The following is a 15,674-nucleotide window of genomic DNA, read 5'->3' on the forward strand; positions in this document are numbered from 1 at the left end:
GCTGTTGTGATAATCGATTAATGGTTTTACTCTCTGAAGACGAGACTAAACAATTTAAGGATTAATCAGGAACGTCTGTCAGGTTAATGAGAATAATCTCTAGAGGAATCCTCTGATTATTATTTATGGCCTGATGAGACTCTGAGGGACCGAGATCCAGGTCCTGATGGTGGTCAGGACTGTCACGGTCCTGGAACGAGACCAGACTTAAAGTCTGACATGAATTGTTAAAGAGTAAATAGACGTCACATGAGAATCAGATGATGGTTCATGTGTTCGTGGTCTCAGACGTTTCATACCGTGTCTCCATGTTCACGTCCTGACGTCAGGTTTGACTTTTCCCTGCAGATTTTTGACATGATGGATCCGTCGTGGGAGTTTCCACACTTCACGGCGATGCCACAGACCACGTCTCTGAGGACAGGTGAGGGTTTGTGCAGGTGTCTCAGATCAGATCAGTTTCTGAACATATCAAACGGTCGTGTCGGGGTCGCAGCTCGATCATCTCGATCATCTCGTCTTCAATTAACAGAAGGTTAAAGTTTGAAGTTTGCTTGAATTGAATGAAAAGGAAGGTGTTAGTACAGCATCCCATCAAGACTAACTCTATCTAACGACATCACCTGAGGGCAGAGCTGTCTACTAACTGAGGAGCTGACTGTTGTAGGGCGTCAGTCTGATTTCTTCATCTTAACTTGATTTATGAATAATTCTGTCAGAAAAGGAAGTGATGTTTAAAGCTCCTCCAGTGTAAAGGTCTGTGTCCATGTGTAGTTTGATTATAGATCAGCTCTAGCTTCTATATTAATACTGTGAAAGTATCAAAGCCTCAGTCCACAGAGAAATGCACACAGCCTGTATTCAGAAACTGAGCCTTAAAACCAGCCGTCAGGACTTCTGGAACTTTGTGATGTCACAACAAAGCAGTCACCAAGCCCCGCCCACCTGGACCCACCATCCAAACCTTGCAGGATTTGGATGGTGGGTCAGTCGCAGAAGCCTTTTATTTGAGGGTCCAGGTTTGTGTAAAACCTGCAGCTCACAGGTTAAACAGATGTTGTGTTGGGGGGGGGGGGGGGGGTGATCCAGCTGCTGAGAGGAGGCTGCTCACCCTGTAATTTCAACATCAGAAACAGAACTTTCTCTTCGGGAAAACGAATGTACATGTCTATAAAAATGAAATGTGATGAAGTTAAAGTGAAAGAGGAGTTTCATGACGCCGCGGTCTAAGTCCTCTGTGGTGAGTGTGGGACAGCGTCTCTGCTCTCACTTCCCTGTCGGCGTCCACACGTCGCTGCTCTGAACTAAAGACAGCAACAGCTTTCAGATCAAGTCAGTGGCTCTAAATGTGAAGGAACAGGGGAAACTATCTCCTGTACATTTACATGTGAGTAACATGTGATTCATCAGCGGATGCAGCTTCAGTTCCTCCATCACATACAGCAGTGGAGGAGGTTAGAGGTCACATCAGCATGCTCTGGTGCAGGTGCTGCTTTGAGACCAGTTACTGTCCTGCTGATTATAAATAGAAGAAGTAGAATGAGTGACGACCTGTTAATGTGTAGTTTAGTTCAGCTGTGGTGCAGCTGAACTGGAGTGAACTGACAGACCAGGTAGTTCAAGGTCAGTTGTCTTTATGAAAATACACCAGTGTTAAAATCATTTTAGGAAAAATCCAAGGGTAAAACACTATGATATTAATCTGTTAAATTAATTAAGAAAAGGTTTTAAATATTTATTTGTTTTACTGGAGTATCATTTCATTTGTGTCTGGCTTTTACATCAGGAGCTGTGATTGGTTTTAATCAGTTATAGTCACAGACGATGGTCACAAGCATGGAAGAGATTCATGTCTGTTCCCGGTTGTTTTTGTCTCTTCCCGGTTGTTTTTGTCTCTTTGTGGTTGTTTTTGTCTCTTCCCGGTTGTTTTTGTCTCTTCCCGGTTGTTTTTGTCTCTTTGTAGTTGTTTTTGTCTCTTCCCGGTTGTTTTTGTCTGTTCCCGGTTGTTTTTGTCTCTTTGTGGTTGTTTTTGTCTCTTCCCCGTTGTTTTTGTCTCTTCTCGGTTGTTTTTGTCTGTTCCCCGTTGTTTTTGTCTCTTTGTAGTTGTTTTTGTCTCTTTGTGGTTGTTTTTGTCTCTTCCCGGTTGTTTTTGTCTCTTCCCGGTTGTTTTTGTCTCTTTGTGGTTGTTTTTGTCTCTTCCCCGTTGTTTTTGTCTCTTCTCGGTTGTTTTTGTCTCTTCCCGGTTGTTTTTGTCTCTTTGTAGTTGTTTTTGTCTCTTTGTGGTTGTTTTTGTCTCTTCCCGGTTGTTTTTGTCTGTTCCCTGTTGTTTTTGTCTCTTTGTAGTTGTTTTTGTTTCTTTGTGGTTGTTTTTGTCTCTTCCCGGTTGTTTTTGTCTCTTCCCCGTTGTTTTTGTCTCTTCCCGGTTGTTTTTGTCTCTTCCCGGTTGTTTTTGTCTGTTCCCGGTTGTTTTTGTTTCTTTGTGGTTGTTTTTGTTTCTTTGTGGTTGTTTTTGTCTGTTCTCGGTTGTTTTTGTCTGTTCTCGGTTGTTTTTGTCTCTTCCCAGTTGTTTTTGTCTCTTTGTAGTTGTTTTTGTCTCTTTGATGTTGTTTTTGTCTCTTTGATGTTGTTTTTGTCTCTTCCCGGTTGTTTTTGTCTCTTTGTAGTTGTTTTTGTCTCTTCCCGGTTGTTTTTGTCTCTTTGTAGTTGTTTTTGTCTCTTCCCGGTTGTTTTTGTCTCTTTGATGTTGTTTTTGTCTCTTCCCGGTTGTTTTTGTCTCTTTGTAGTTGTTTTTGTCTCTCCCCGGTTGTTTTTGTCTCTTCCCGGTTGTTTTTGTCTCTTTGTGGTTGTTTTTGTCTCTTCCCGGTTGTTTTTGTCTCTTTGTAGTTGTTTCTGTCTCGTTGTAGTTGTTTCTGTCTCTTTGTAGTTTTTTTTGTGTCTTCCCGGTTGTTTTTGTCTTTTCCCGGTTGTTTTTGTCTCTTTGTAGTTGTTTTGTCTCTTCCCGGTTGTTTTTGTCTCTTTGTGGTTGTTTTTGTCTCTTCCCGGTTGTTTTTGTCTCTTTGTAGTTGTTTCTGTCTCTTTGTAGTTGTTTTTGTCTCTTTGTGGTTGTTTTTGTCTCTTCCTGGTTGTTTTTGTCTGTTTGTGGTTGTTTTTGTCTCTTCCTGGTTGTTTTTGTCTGTTCTCGGTTGTTTTTTGTTTCTTTGTAGTTGTTTTTGTCTCTTTGTGGTTGTTTTTGTCTCTTTGTGGTTGTTTTTGTCTCTTTGTAGTAGTTTTGTCTCTTTGTAGTTGTTTTTGTCTCTTCCCGGTTGTTTTTGTCTCTTCCCGGTTGTTTTTGTCTCTTCCTGGTTGTTTTTGTCTCTTGGTAGTTGTTTTTGTTTCTTTGTAGTTGTTTTTGTCTCTTTGATGTTGTTTCTGTGTCTTCCCGGTTGTTTTTGTCTCTTTGTAATTGTTTTTGTCTCTTCCTGGTTGTTTTTGTCTCTTTGTAGTTGTTTTTGTCTCTTCCCGGTTGTTTTTGTTTCTTTGTAGTTGTTTTTGTCTCTTCCCGGTTGTTTTTGTCTCATTGTAGTTGTTTTTGTCTCTTCCCGGTTGTTTTTGTCTCATTGTAGTTGTTTTTGTCTCTTCCCGGTTGTTTTTGTTTCTTTGTAGTTGTTTTTGTCTCTTCCCGGTTGTTTTTGTCTCATTGTAGTTGTTTTTGTCTCTTCCCGTTGTTTTTGTTTCTTTGTAGTTGTTTTTGTCTCTTCCCGTTGTTTTTGTCTCATTGTAGTTGTTTTTGTCTCTTCCCGGTTGTTTTTGTCTCTTCCCGGTTGTTTTTGTCTCTTCCCGGTTGTTTTTGTCTCTTCCCGGTTGTTTTTGTCTCTTCCCGGTTGTTTTGTCTCTTTGTGGTTGTTTTTGTCTCTTCCCGGATGTTTTTGTCTCTTTGTAGTTGTTTTTGTCTCTTTGTAGTTGTTTTTGTCTCTTTGTAGTTGTTTTTGTCTCTTTGTAGTAGTTTTGTCTCTTCCCGGATGTTTTTGTCTCTTTGTAGTTGTTTTTGTCTCTTTGTAGTAGTTTTGTCTCTTTGTGGTTGTTTTTGTCTGTTTGTAGTTGTTTTTGTCTCTTTGTGGTTGTTTTTGTCTCTTTGTAGTTGTTTTTGTCTGTTTGTAGTTGTTTTTGTCTCTTCCCGGTTGTTTTTGTCTCATTGTAGTTGTTTTTGTCTCTTCCCGGATGTTTTTGTTTCTTTGTAGTTGTTTTTGTCTCTTCCCGGTTGTTTTTGTCTCATTGTAGTTGTTTTTGTCTCTTCCCGGTTGTTTTTGTCTCTTCCCGGTTGTTTTTGTCTGTTCTCGGTTGTTTTGTCTCTTCCCGGTTGTTTTTGTCTCTTCCCGGTTGTTTTGTCTCTTTGTGGTTGTTTTTGTCTCTTCCCGGATGTTTTTGTCTCTTTGTAGTTGTTTTTGTCTCTTTGTAGTAGTTTTGTCTCTTTGTGGTTGTTTTTGTCTGTTTGTAGTTGTTTTTGTCTCTTTGTAGTAGTTTTGTCTCTTTGTGGTTGTTTTTGTCTCTTTGTAGTTGTTTTTGTCTCTTTGTAGTAGTTTTGTCTCTTCCCGGATGTTTTTGTCTCTTTGTAGTTGTTTTTGTCTCTTTGTAGTAGTTTTGTCTCTTTGTGGTTGTTTTTGTCTGTTTGTAGTTGTTTTTGTCTCTTTGTGGTTGTTTTTGTCTCTTTGTAGTTGTTTTTGTCTCTTTGTAGTTGTTTTTGTCTGTTTGTAGTTGTTTTTGTCTCTTCCCGGATGTTTTTGTCTCTTCTCGGTTGTTTTTGTCTCTTCCCGGATGTTTTTGTCTCTTCTCGGTTGTTTTTGTCTCTTCCCGGATGTTTTTGTCTGTTTGTAGTTGTTTTTGTCTCTTTGTGGTTGTTTTTGTCTCTTCCCGGTTGTTTTTGTCTCTTTGTGGTTGTTTTTGTCTCTTCCTGGTTGTTTTTGTCTCTTCCCGGTTGTTTTTGTCTCTTTGTGGTTGTTTTTGTCTGTTTGTAGTTGTTTTTGTCTCTTTGTGGTTGTTTTTGTCTCTTCCCGGTTGTTTTTGTCTCTTTGTAGTAGTTTTGTCTCTTTGTGGTTGTTTTTGTCTGTTTGTAGTTGTTTTTGTCTCTTCCCGGATGTTTTTGTCTCTTCCCGGTTGTTTTTGTCTCTTCCCGGTTGTTTTTGTCTCTTCCCGGTTGTTTTTGTCTCTTTGTAGTTGTGTTGTCTCTTCAGGCCGTGTCACACTAGAACCATGTTGTAAACAGGATAAATTCATTATGACGATTTGTAGAACATTAAACTTTCTGTATAAGTTAAGTTCTGTAGATCTGAGCTGATCACAGACTTTGACGACTGTAACTAGCTCATTAGAATTTGCTGTGAACCATCCTATGAAAAAGATGTCGACCTCTGACCCTCCACACACCTGCTGCTGCTCACCTGAGACTCAGTTTCATGTGTCTCATGGTTGGACAGGCTGAGCTGGTCCTTGTCTCAGACCGAGGAGGAGGAGTCAGTGAGGGAGGAAGTGGCTGTAGCAGTCAGGAGGCAGGATGCTGCTGTCAGAGCTAACAGAGTGTTACCACAGTGAACTGGGTTAATGTGTCATGTGGGTTAATGTGTCATGTGATCTGCGTTTGAATCTTGTTTCATTGTTTGTGCACGTACAAACATACGAACCGTGTCTCTGTGAATCCTCCTGTTTCAGACGGACTTCAGCTTGTGTGTCTGTGTCCAGTGTAGTTTAGCCTAGCTTAGCACAAACACTGGAAACGGGGAAACTGCTAGCCTACCTCCATCAGAAGAGAAAAACCTTTGAACCTCCATTTTAACTCTGTGACCGCTCAGGCTGTAAGAACAGATGGTTTATAACATGTCAGTAGCATGTCATCCTCGTGTTATAGAACATACTGATGTAACTGATTGATCAGTCAGGGAAGATATTGGCGATTTATTTTCTGGCGATTTAGCTAATTGATTACTGGTCTGATAGTTTCAGCCGTACGATGCGTTTAATGACTCTAACGGCTCAGACTGACTCTGTGTGTCTGTGGTTTCAGCGGACGGACCGTTCCTGCAGATCCTGGAGCAGCCGAAGCAGGTAAAACTCACCTGTCCTCCACCTGTCCTCTGTCTTACGTAGGAACTGACGGAGATGTGAATAATCATAAGAAAAAAACTAATTTACCTTATTGTCATCCCTGAATGACAATATGTCCTTAAGACTTATAAAATACAACTCATGACATATTACATGTGATATATATAACACATATTTATGATGAGGATTAAATAGTCATTAACAGCTTCTCGGAGCCTGCAGGGATTTACTGTCAAACAACAAAACGTCACAGAAGCTGAGCTGCAGAATATTTCTTCTTTCTGCTTATAACTGAAATCATTGATCGATTATTGGTTGATTTTTCTGTTCAGCTGTAGTTTAGTGATCAGATTCAGTCACAGCTGGTTCTGCTGCTGCTGCTGAACTGAATCTGAACACTGAGCTCATTAACAGTGATATTTCCCTCAGCTCTTCTTCAGTTAATCACCTCAGACGCCTCAGCAGGAGAGGTGGAAACTGAGTCACACTCCCTTCATTAGGCAGACACGTCGCTGAAGTCGGTTTCATTTTCCATCACAGTAGAAAGTCAGAGCCGCAGGTGATGAGGAGAAGCTGGTTTCACTCGCTCTTCCTCGTCCTGTTTTACAGAGAAGAGCAGAACAACCTGCAGCAGCAGACAGTGATGTTCACTCTGATTTAATTTCATCAGCACAGTCAGTGTGACCCGAGGAAGTCACTCTCCTACATCAGGTATGCAGCTACAGAGGTTTCTGCAACAGGACCATGATCCACATTAAAGGGACAGTTCAGGTTTTCTGATGTGGGGGTGACTGAGGTCGTCATATATAGTCGTTAGTAGATGATGATGTTGTTAGGAAAGCCAACCGGCAGCACCTGCAGAGTGATGAGCTGCTGTGGGCGGGGCCTCCAGAAAATACCTGTTTTAGACACTTTTTTAAAGACGGCCACTGAAACAATCCAACATCTGTTTAAATGAAGCTTCATGTAGAAGATTTTCATCTTTATTTTCCTGTGAAAACAGCTCTTTCCTTTGGCACTACTTTTTTTAACCACAGAACTACCTTTTTCCTACGCACAAGCGACTGTATCACGCCTCAGCTGACCTGTGGCTGCGGCGTGATACATAGTGCTCCTGTGTCCGGTCAGCAGGACACACTGAAATAAATGAGAAGCTGAAGTGACCTGCAGGAGCAGACGTTACCTCAGGCTTCACCTCTAAACACAACATTCTGATGAAGACTCCGCTCACTTCATCACACTGTGTCTCTGTCTCCTCCAGCGTGGCTTCAGGTTCAGATACGGGTGTGAAGGTCCGTCTCATGGCGGTCTGCCAGGAGCGTCCAGTGAGAAGAACAGGAAGACCTACCCCACCGTCAAGGTAACACTTCCTGTTTCTCTCTCATGAGCACTGAACACAGGTGTGTGTGTGCGTGCGTGCGTGAGTGAGTGTGTGCGTGCGTGCGTGCGTGCTACTGAACTGTGAGGCTGTAACTGCAGATTCAGATCAGATGAGGACCAGGTGAATGATTCACCTGGTTGGTGTTGAAGTGGACTGACGACAGTCTGACAGTCAAACCTCATTCCTGTGTGAAGTGATGAGGCTGAAAATAACGTCCAGGAAGTGATGAAACCATTTGGTGCACTAAGAGGAATGAGAGCTACTTTTCTTATTGTCATGTCTGCAGACTGTTTGTGTCAGAGCTCAGACACATTAAAGACGTGAAGGAAACATCGGTTCACTATGACTTCACAGTCAGGTTAGAACTAAAGCTGTAGGAACGTATTTATCAAACTACTACGAGTAAAACCTTGGACTTTTTCTGCTAGTGCTAAATAGCTAACATTAGCATTAGCAGCTGTTTATGCACCAGTCTAGAAGAAACATTCAAATTTCATTCCTTTACTCACCAACAGCTGTCTCCAGAGGTGGAAACAAACACCAATGTTAACTCTCTTCTTCTACTGAAGTTAGCATGCTAACCAGCTAGCCCTGGCCCATCTTGTCACTTTCCGCTGGTGACCGTAGCTGCTCAAAAGGACGTATTATAATCTCTTGTATTATAAAAACAAAGATGGCTGAAGCTCCTGTCAAGCAACAATCACACCACCTGTTCCTGAAGAAACCTCGTTCAGCAACAGAGAAAAAATCATTCACTTTTTATAATTGTAAATTAAATAAGTTGCTAAATAACTAATATTTGAATACTTGACAGGATATTCCACCAGTTTTAGTTTTTTAAACAATTATCAGCTGCAAACAAACAATAAATGTCACATTGATTTGATTCATAGTCTCTGTTGAACATCTTCACACTCTTGAACATCTTCACTGTTGAACATCTTCACACTCTTGAACATCTTCACACTCTTGAACATCTTCACTGTTGAACATCTTCACACTCTTGAACATCTTCACTGTTGAACATCTCTCTGCTCTTGAACATCTTCACTGTTGAACATCTTCACTGTTGAACATCTTCACACTCTTGAACATCTTCACTGTTGAACATCTTCACTGTTGAACATCTTCACACTCTTGAACATCTTCACACTCTTGAACATCTTCACACTGTTGAACATCTTCACTGTTGAACATCTCTCTGCTCTTGAACATCTTCACACTGTTGAACATCTTCACTGTTGAACATCTCTCTGCTCTTGAACATCTTCACTGTTGAACATCTTCACTGTTGAACATCTCTCTGCTCTTGAACATCTTCACACTGTTGAACATCTTCACTGTTGAACATCTCTCTGCTCTTGAACATCTTCACTGTTGAACATCTTCACACTCTTGAACATCCTTACTGTTGAACATCTTCACACTCTTGAACATCTTCACTGTTGAACATCTTCACACTTTTGAACATCTTCACACTCTTGAACATCTTCACTGTTGAACATCTTCACTGTTGAACATCTTCACACTGTTGAACATCTTCACTGTTGAACATCTTCACTGTTGAACATCTTCACACTGTTGAACATCTTCACTGTTGAACATCTTCACTGTTGAACATCTTCACACTCTTGAACATCTTCACTGTTGAACATCTTCACTGTTGAACATCTTCACACTGTTGAACATCTTCACACTCTTGAACATCTTCACTGTTGAACATCTTCACACTGTTAAACATCTTCACACTCTTGAACATCTTCACTGTTGAACATCTTCACTGTTGAACATCTTCACACTGTTGAACATCTTCACACTGTTGAACATCTTCACACTCTTGAACATCTTCACTGTTGAACATCTTCACTGTTGAACATCTTCACTGTTGAACATCTTCACACTGTTGAACATCTTCACACTCTTGAACATCTTCACTGTTGAACATCTTCACTGTTGAACATCTTCACTGTTGAACATCTCTCTGCTCTTGAACATCTTCACTGTTGAACATCTCTCTGCTCTTGAACTAACTCTCTTATGATCTGACTCGGAAAAACTGATAATTCTACATGAAAAACAAACTTCTGGATAAACTGGGATTTTTTTAAAGAATGTGCAGTGATGTATAGTGAATCTATATCTGTGATCAGTCATGTGATCAGTCATGTGATCAGTCATGTGATCAGTTGAGAGTTGCCTGCAGGTTTGATCAGGGTGCTGGTTCAGCAGGGGAAGGTGAGAAGTGAGGTGTTCAGTGTTCAGGTAGGGAGGTAGGTTACTGCAGGTCACTTCCTGGTTGGTGTGGTGTCTGAGACGGTCACAGTTGAACAGCAGCTCGTGTTTCCTGTCGTTGTTTCTGTTGATGTTCAGTTTGGAGTCTGAAGCTCCCACATGTTCTGACCAAACCAGGGGAGATGGGAAATCCCCAGATTCCTGCTGCAGTCTGACTCTGAGTCTGAACTGACTTCCCTTCTCTCAGAACAGAATCTGATCAATGTGAATCCAGATCACAGACACGTCCCAACAGATGTTGATCCTGTCGTATCCTATTAATTATCCAGAAAGAGGGAATTCGTCTTTATTTTGTTCCCAAGTAAAAGTGTGAGAGGAGACACTAGATCAAGTTTCTCTTCATTCACTCACTGGACGAGCTTTTTAAGGTCGAAGTTACCATCTTCACGGTGTTGAACATCTTCACTGTTGAACAGTTTTTTTTGTTAAAACTGCTTTTTAAGTTCGAAGTTACACCTGGAAGCTTTTAGTTGGACGATGGTCAAACATTCAACTGGTGTCAAACATCTGGATGTTTTTGGACGTGGTGGAGAGAATGAGCACAGCTGGAGCAGGTGCAGCTGCTCTGAAGAGAATATTTATTATTTATACTGTGGATATATCTGACTCTATCTCCTGACACTGACTGACTGCAGATATATGTATAGAATTTAATATCCTATTTATATTTTAGACACATGTTCATCCTGATGGTCGTTACATCTAATAATCAAACCAAATATTTCAAGTTATTTCATGGACTTTCCAGAAAAAGAAAAGTTCCTTGTAAAGAGGAAAAATTGGGGAAATTCTTCATTTATTTATTATTTTGTTGAACTTGTAACATTTCTTCTAGACCTGTCAGTAAACAGCTGTTGACGCTAATGCTAGCTATGTTGCGATAGCAAAACTTACATACAGCTCCTTTAACAGAATTGATATGAATTTTAAACAAAAAGTAAAACTGTTCTTGGTGTTTAGTGTCGGTGACTCACCTGGATGAAATTAAAAAGTTTAACATTTCTGGATAAAGAAATAAAAGTTTACTCTGATGTGATGAAGATAATGAGCCATTTAAATTATGTTGATTTAAATACTGAGGTGGGTGTTTTCTGTAATGGATGAGATGACGTCATCAGACCAGTGTGTCTGTGTTTGGTCTCTGGGTTTTGTGTGTGTGTGTGTGTGTGTGTGTGTGTGTGTGTGTGTGTTGTGTGTGTGTGTGTGTGTGTGTGTGTGTGTGTGTGTGTGTGTGTGTGTGTGTGTGTGTGTGTGTGTGTGTGTGTTGTGTGTGTGTGTGTGTGTGTGTTGTTGGGGTGTTTGTGTGTGGTAGAGCGGGAAATCCCCTGCTGATGAACAATGAGGACGATGACATGTCTGTCTCACCAATGTCTTTATCAGAAATATATGAGATCTAGTTTTTTAACTGATAAATCATCCCTCAAATTCATAATTCACTCCCATGATTCACCTCTGTTGTTCTTCATACGTCTTCTGCTTTAATCTGCAGCCACTCACTTCTACCAAGTTCTTGAAACAGACTTTCTCTGAGCTGATGATGTTTATAAAACTTTATTTTACATCTGTAATCTACAAAAAAATCTTTCCTGGAGTGAAATTTGTAATTTGATATCCTATTTATATTTTAGACACATGTTCATCCTGATGGTCGTTACATCTAATAATCAAACCAAATATTTCAAGTTATTTCATGGACTTTCCAGAAAAAGAAAAGTTCCTTGTAAAGAGGAAAAATTGGGGAAATTCTTCATTTATTTATTATTTTGTTGAACTTGTAACATTTCTTCTAGACCTGTCAGTAAACAGCTGTTGACGCTAATGCTAGCTATGTTGCGATAGCAAAACTTACATACAGCTCCTTTAACAGAATTGATATGAATTTTAAACAAAAAGTAAAACTGTTCTTGGTGTTTAGTGTCGGTGACTCACCTGGATGAAATTAAAAAGTTTAACATTTCTGGATAAAGAAATAAAAGTTTACTCTGATGTGATGAAGATAATGAGCCATTTAAATTATGTTGATTTAAATACTGAGGTGGGTGTTTTCTGTAATGGATGAGATGACGTCATCAGACCAGTGTGTCTGTGTTTGGTCTCTGGGTTTTGTGTGTGTGTGTGTGTGTGTGTGTGTGTGTGTGTGTGTGTGTGTGTGTGTGTGTGTGTGTGTGTGTGTGTGTGTGTGTGTGTGTGTGTGTGTGTGTGTGTGTGTGTGTGTCTGTGTGTGTCTGTGTGTGTGTGTGTGTGTGTGTTGTTGGGGTGTTTGTGTGTGGTAGAGCGGGAAATCCCCTGCTGATGAACAATGAGGACGATGACATGTCTGTCTCACCAATGTCTTTATCAGAAATATATGAGATCTAGTTTTTTAACTGATAAATCATCCCTCAAATTCATAATTCACTCCCATGATTCACCTCTGTTGTTCTTCATACGTCTTCTGCTTTAATCTGCAGCCACTCACTTCTACCAAGTTCTTGAAACAGACTTTCTCTGAGCTGATGATGTTTATAAAACTTTATTTTACATCTGTAATCTACAAAAAAATCTTTCCTGGAGTGAAATTTGTAATTTGATACTAAATAGTGTGAAAATAGGAACTTCTCTAAAAGAAGCGCTCGGTGTAAGACATTCATTCATTTATTATTACTCTTCCTAGACCAGATTAAAACCCTGACCCTCTGACCCCTGTTGACCTCACTGTAAGACATGCAGCATTATGAACAGTCAAGTTACTGAAGCCTGACCTTTACCTTTAGCAGCTCGTAGCTCTGCTCAGCTGTGTCTCCGTCCCGGGCTTTAAGAGTGACCACTCCACTGACTCTGTTGTCTGAGGCTGAAGCCCTGACAGCACCAGGAGCTCCAGGTTCTGGTTTTGTTGGACCTCTCTGACATGGTGAACCCACACATTCTTCTGTCTGTCCTCTCTGACCTGGACATCCAGAGCAAAGGGCTTTCTTGGTTTGGATCCTCTCTGCGTCTCCTTCAGTGTGTCATGACAAGGACAAACATTCTTACCCCGTCCTCACTGGAGTGCCCCAGGGATCAGTGCTGGGACCCGTCCTCTTTGTAACAACTCTCACATGTCCTCTCATGTCACCGCTATGACGACACTCAATTCTACCGGTGGTTCCTCCAGACAACCTCACCGTCTCTGAGCAGATCTCAGTTAAGACTGAACTCTTAGTCATCCCAGCCAATCAGTCTCTTCATCATGGTGTCAACATGAACATCTCCTCTTCATCTCTGACCCCAACAAAGGTCAAAGAACCTGGTGTCATGTTTAATGACCATGTCTTATCCGTCTCCTGGTCATGTCTCTTTACTCTAAACAACATCAGAAACATCAGGTCTGACCTGACTCGGTCCTCCACCAGGTCCTGGTCCAGACCCTGGTTCTGTCTCACCTCCCTTCACACAGTGAAACCCTCACAGACGGTCCAGGAGCAGCAGCTCGTCTGGTCTCCGATCACATGTCACTCCGTCATCGACCTCCACGACCTCCTGAGTCAGATTCAGTCTCAGATGATTTAGCTTCCTGACGAAACTGTGTCGGGACGAATCAGACTGTGACAGAGGAACTTAGAGCTGACCACCTGTGATCAGGTCACCTGAGATGGATGCTGATACCAGGTCTGATCAGGACCTTTGACTCAGCTGTAGCTCTCAAACACTGTCACCATGTCTCACTGAAGTTTGGTTTAAAGTTCGACCGTGTGAAGAAGAACGTGATTCATTTTTGATGAATGTTGCTGAATTTCTTAATCAGAGATAGTATTAGTCTTATTATTATTATCATTAGAGGAAGTTTTTGTGGTTGATCTGACACTTTTCCCTGATCATGTAGAAACAGATGTGTCCAGATGTAAATCTTTTTCTGCCACTGAGATGATGTAGAAACTGTAGGAGGAGGTTTCATGGTTTCATGGTTCACATCAGAAGATTCTGCAGAAATGAGTCTGAGTTTTTAGGTAAAGACGCTTGAAAAGTCTCTGCTGGTCCAGACCTGTCCAGGTTTATACCACACACACACACACACACACACACACACACACACACACACACACACACACACACACACACACACACACACACACACACCTCCCCTGTGTTTCATGTCTGTTGGGAATTTCCTCCTCATAAACACCCACATGTGATTACAAGGAAGTGGAGTTGCGTCACAAACAGTTTGGTTTCAGGACGGAGATCAAAGCTCGACATCCAGAGGTGTAAGATCTGAGTCTGTGCTCGCTCTGACACCTTTAACCCTTTGTAGTCATATGACACATACAACTTTGTGCTGCTTGGAGCTACAGAGATACAGAGATACAGAGATGCAGAGATGCAGAGATGCAGAGCTGCAGAGCTGCAGAGCTAATCTATTAGCTAATGGGAAAAGCAGCTGGAAAATGAACAGTGAATTCAGGAATGTATTCCCATTTTTAAAATGTCTTTTCAAATAGTTTTTCAGATTCTATTATTTATTCATGAATTAATACATTAATTTATAAATGTTTATATAATGGGTTTTATGCTGTTTTTGTAAATCAACATTTTTAAATCTGAGGTATTTATTGATGGATTAATCGTTCATTCATAAATTCTTTTTTTAAAATTCCTATTTTTATTGTCTATTAAAATGTGAAATTAAGGAAAAGCTTTATTACTTTTATTATTTATTCGTTCAGGTTAATTGAAATCTCATTTTCAAGAGTCAGTCCAAAAAGAATTTACAGTTTAAATAACAAACAATATTTTTTACCATTTTTGTTTCTGTTAACTTCTTTTGCACAAATGTATTACTTGAAAATGGTTATTTTGTAAATCTTTATACAGTACTCAGTCATTGAGTCTCGCTGTCTACTTCCCTCCTGTTTGAAATAAAAAGAATAAAAAATAAAAAACAATAAAAAAAATTAAATTACATAGTAATAAAATAAAATTTCAAACATAATATCTCAAGATTATAAAACACAGTGTCATCAGTTCTCCTGTCGTCCCTGTTTCTCCATGAAGAGCGAGATTCGCCTGATTATTAAAACTATAATATTAATATTCTTATTATCAACATACAGTTGAATTCAGCATCAAAGAGAAGTGACAGTTTGTGTTTGTTCGTTTCTTTAAAAAACTCAGTTCATCTCTTTGTCAGTTTCCCTCAGTCCAAGACGTCTTCATGTCTTCTCGTCTTCATGTCTTCTCGTCTTCTTGTCTTCTCATTTTCTCATTTTTTCGTCTTCTCATTTTCTCGTCTTCTCGTCTTCTCCCCTTCTCTGACCATCAGTTGAAACAAGATTCTTTCATGTTCGATGGAGAAAATAAATCAAATCCAAAGCAAATATTTGAAAAAAGACTGAACCATATCAGAATAAAGTAATTACCTGTTTGTGGACTAATTGTTTTAATGATGAGGCACCAGGACTAAACCTGAGAGGAGACCGAGTCACTGAGTCTGCAGCAGGAGGGCGAGGTCCTCGGTTTGTTTGACTTGTCAGTTTCATGTGTTTCTGTTCCTGTTGTCACACGTTGGAAGTTAAAAAAAAAAAAAAAGTGTGAAATTTGATCAGGGCTCATGAGGCAGACGTTACCACGGCGCTGAGCTGCAGATTAAATCATCAGTTCATGGTGACTGAACGAAAGGACAGGCTACTGACAGCAGCTCCGCCCACACCTCCACCTGATCTGGACCCTGAGTCACGGTGTGTGTTTTTAATAAGAGAACAGCTCAGCTGTGTTTGTTAATAAGAAGTTAATTTGTTATTTAGTTAATCAGCTTCATAGTTTGAGTTACTTTTAAAAGCAGACTTTTATATTGAAGGGACGAGGAGGCGGACAGGATGTGACAGTGGAGACAGAAACATGGGGGCGTCGTGAGGCGTAGTGGTCTGAGCAGGCGGCCATGTGTAGAGGCCACAGTCCTCGCTGCAGTCGG

General features: G+C 40.5%; 1 protein-coding gene across 1 annotated transcript in view; it reads left to right on the forward strand.

Moving 5' to 3' along the window:
• Nucleotides 1–15,674, forward strand: part of nfkb1 (nuclear factor of kappa light polypeptide gene enhancer in B-cells 1) — a 35,042-nt gene that overhangs the window by 2,670 nt on the left and 16,698 nt on the right. The window contains exons 3-5 of the mRNA XM_056382285.1: nt 349–424; nt 6,035–6,075; nt 7,337–7,435. Of these exons, the coding sequence (XP_056238260.1) occupies nt 349–424; nt 6,035–6,075; nt 7,337–7,435 (216 nt within the window). The remainder of the gene's footprint in view (nt 1–348; nt 425–6,034; nt 6,076–7,336; nt 7,436–15,674) is intronic.

This window comes from Seriola aureovittata, chromosome 8 (assembly GCF_021018895.1).
Source record: "Seriola aureovittata isolate HTS-2021-v1 ecotype China chromosome 8, ASM2101889v1, whole genome shotgun sequence".
Taxonomy (NCBI): domain Eukaryota; kingdom Metazoa; phylum Chordata; class Actinopteri; order Carangiformes; family Carangidae; genus Seriola; species Seriola aureovittata.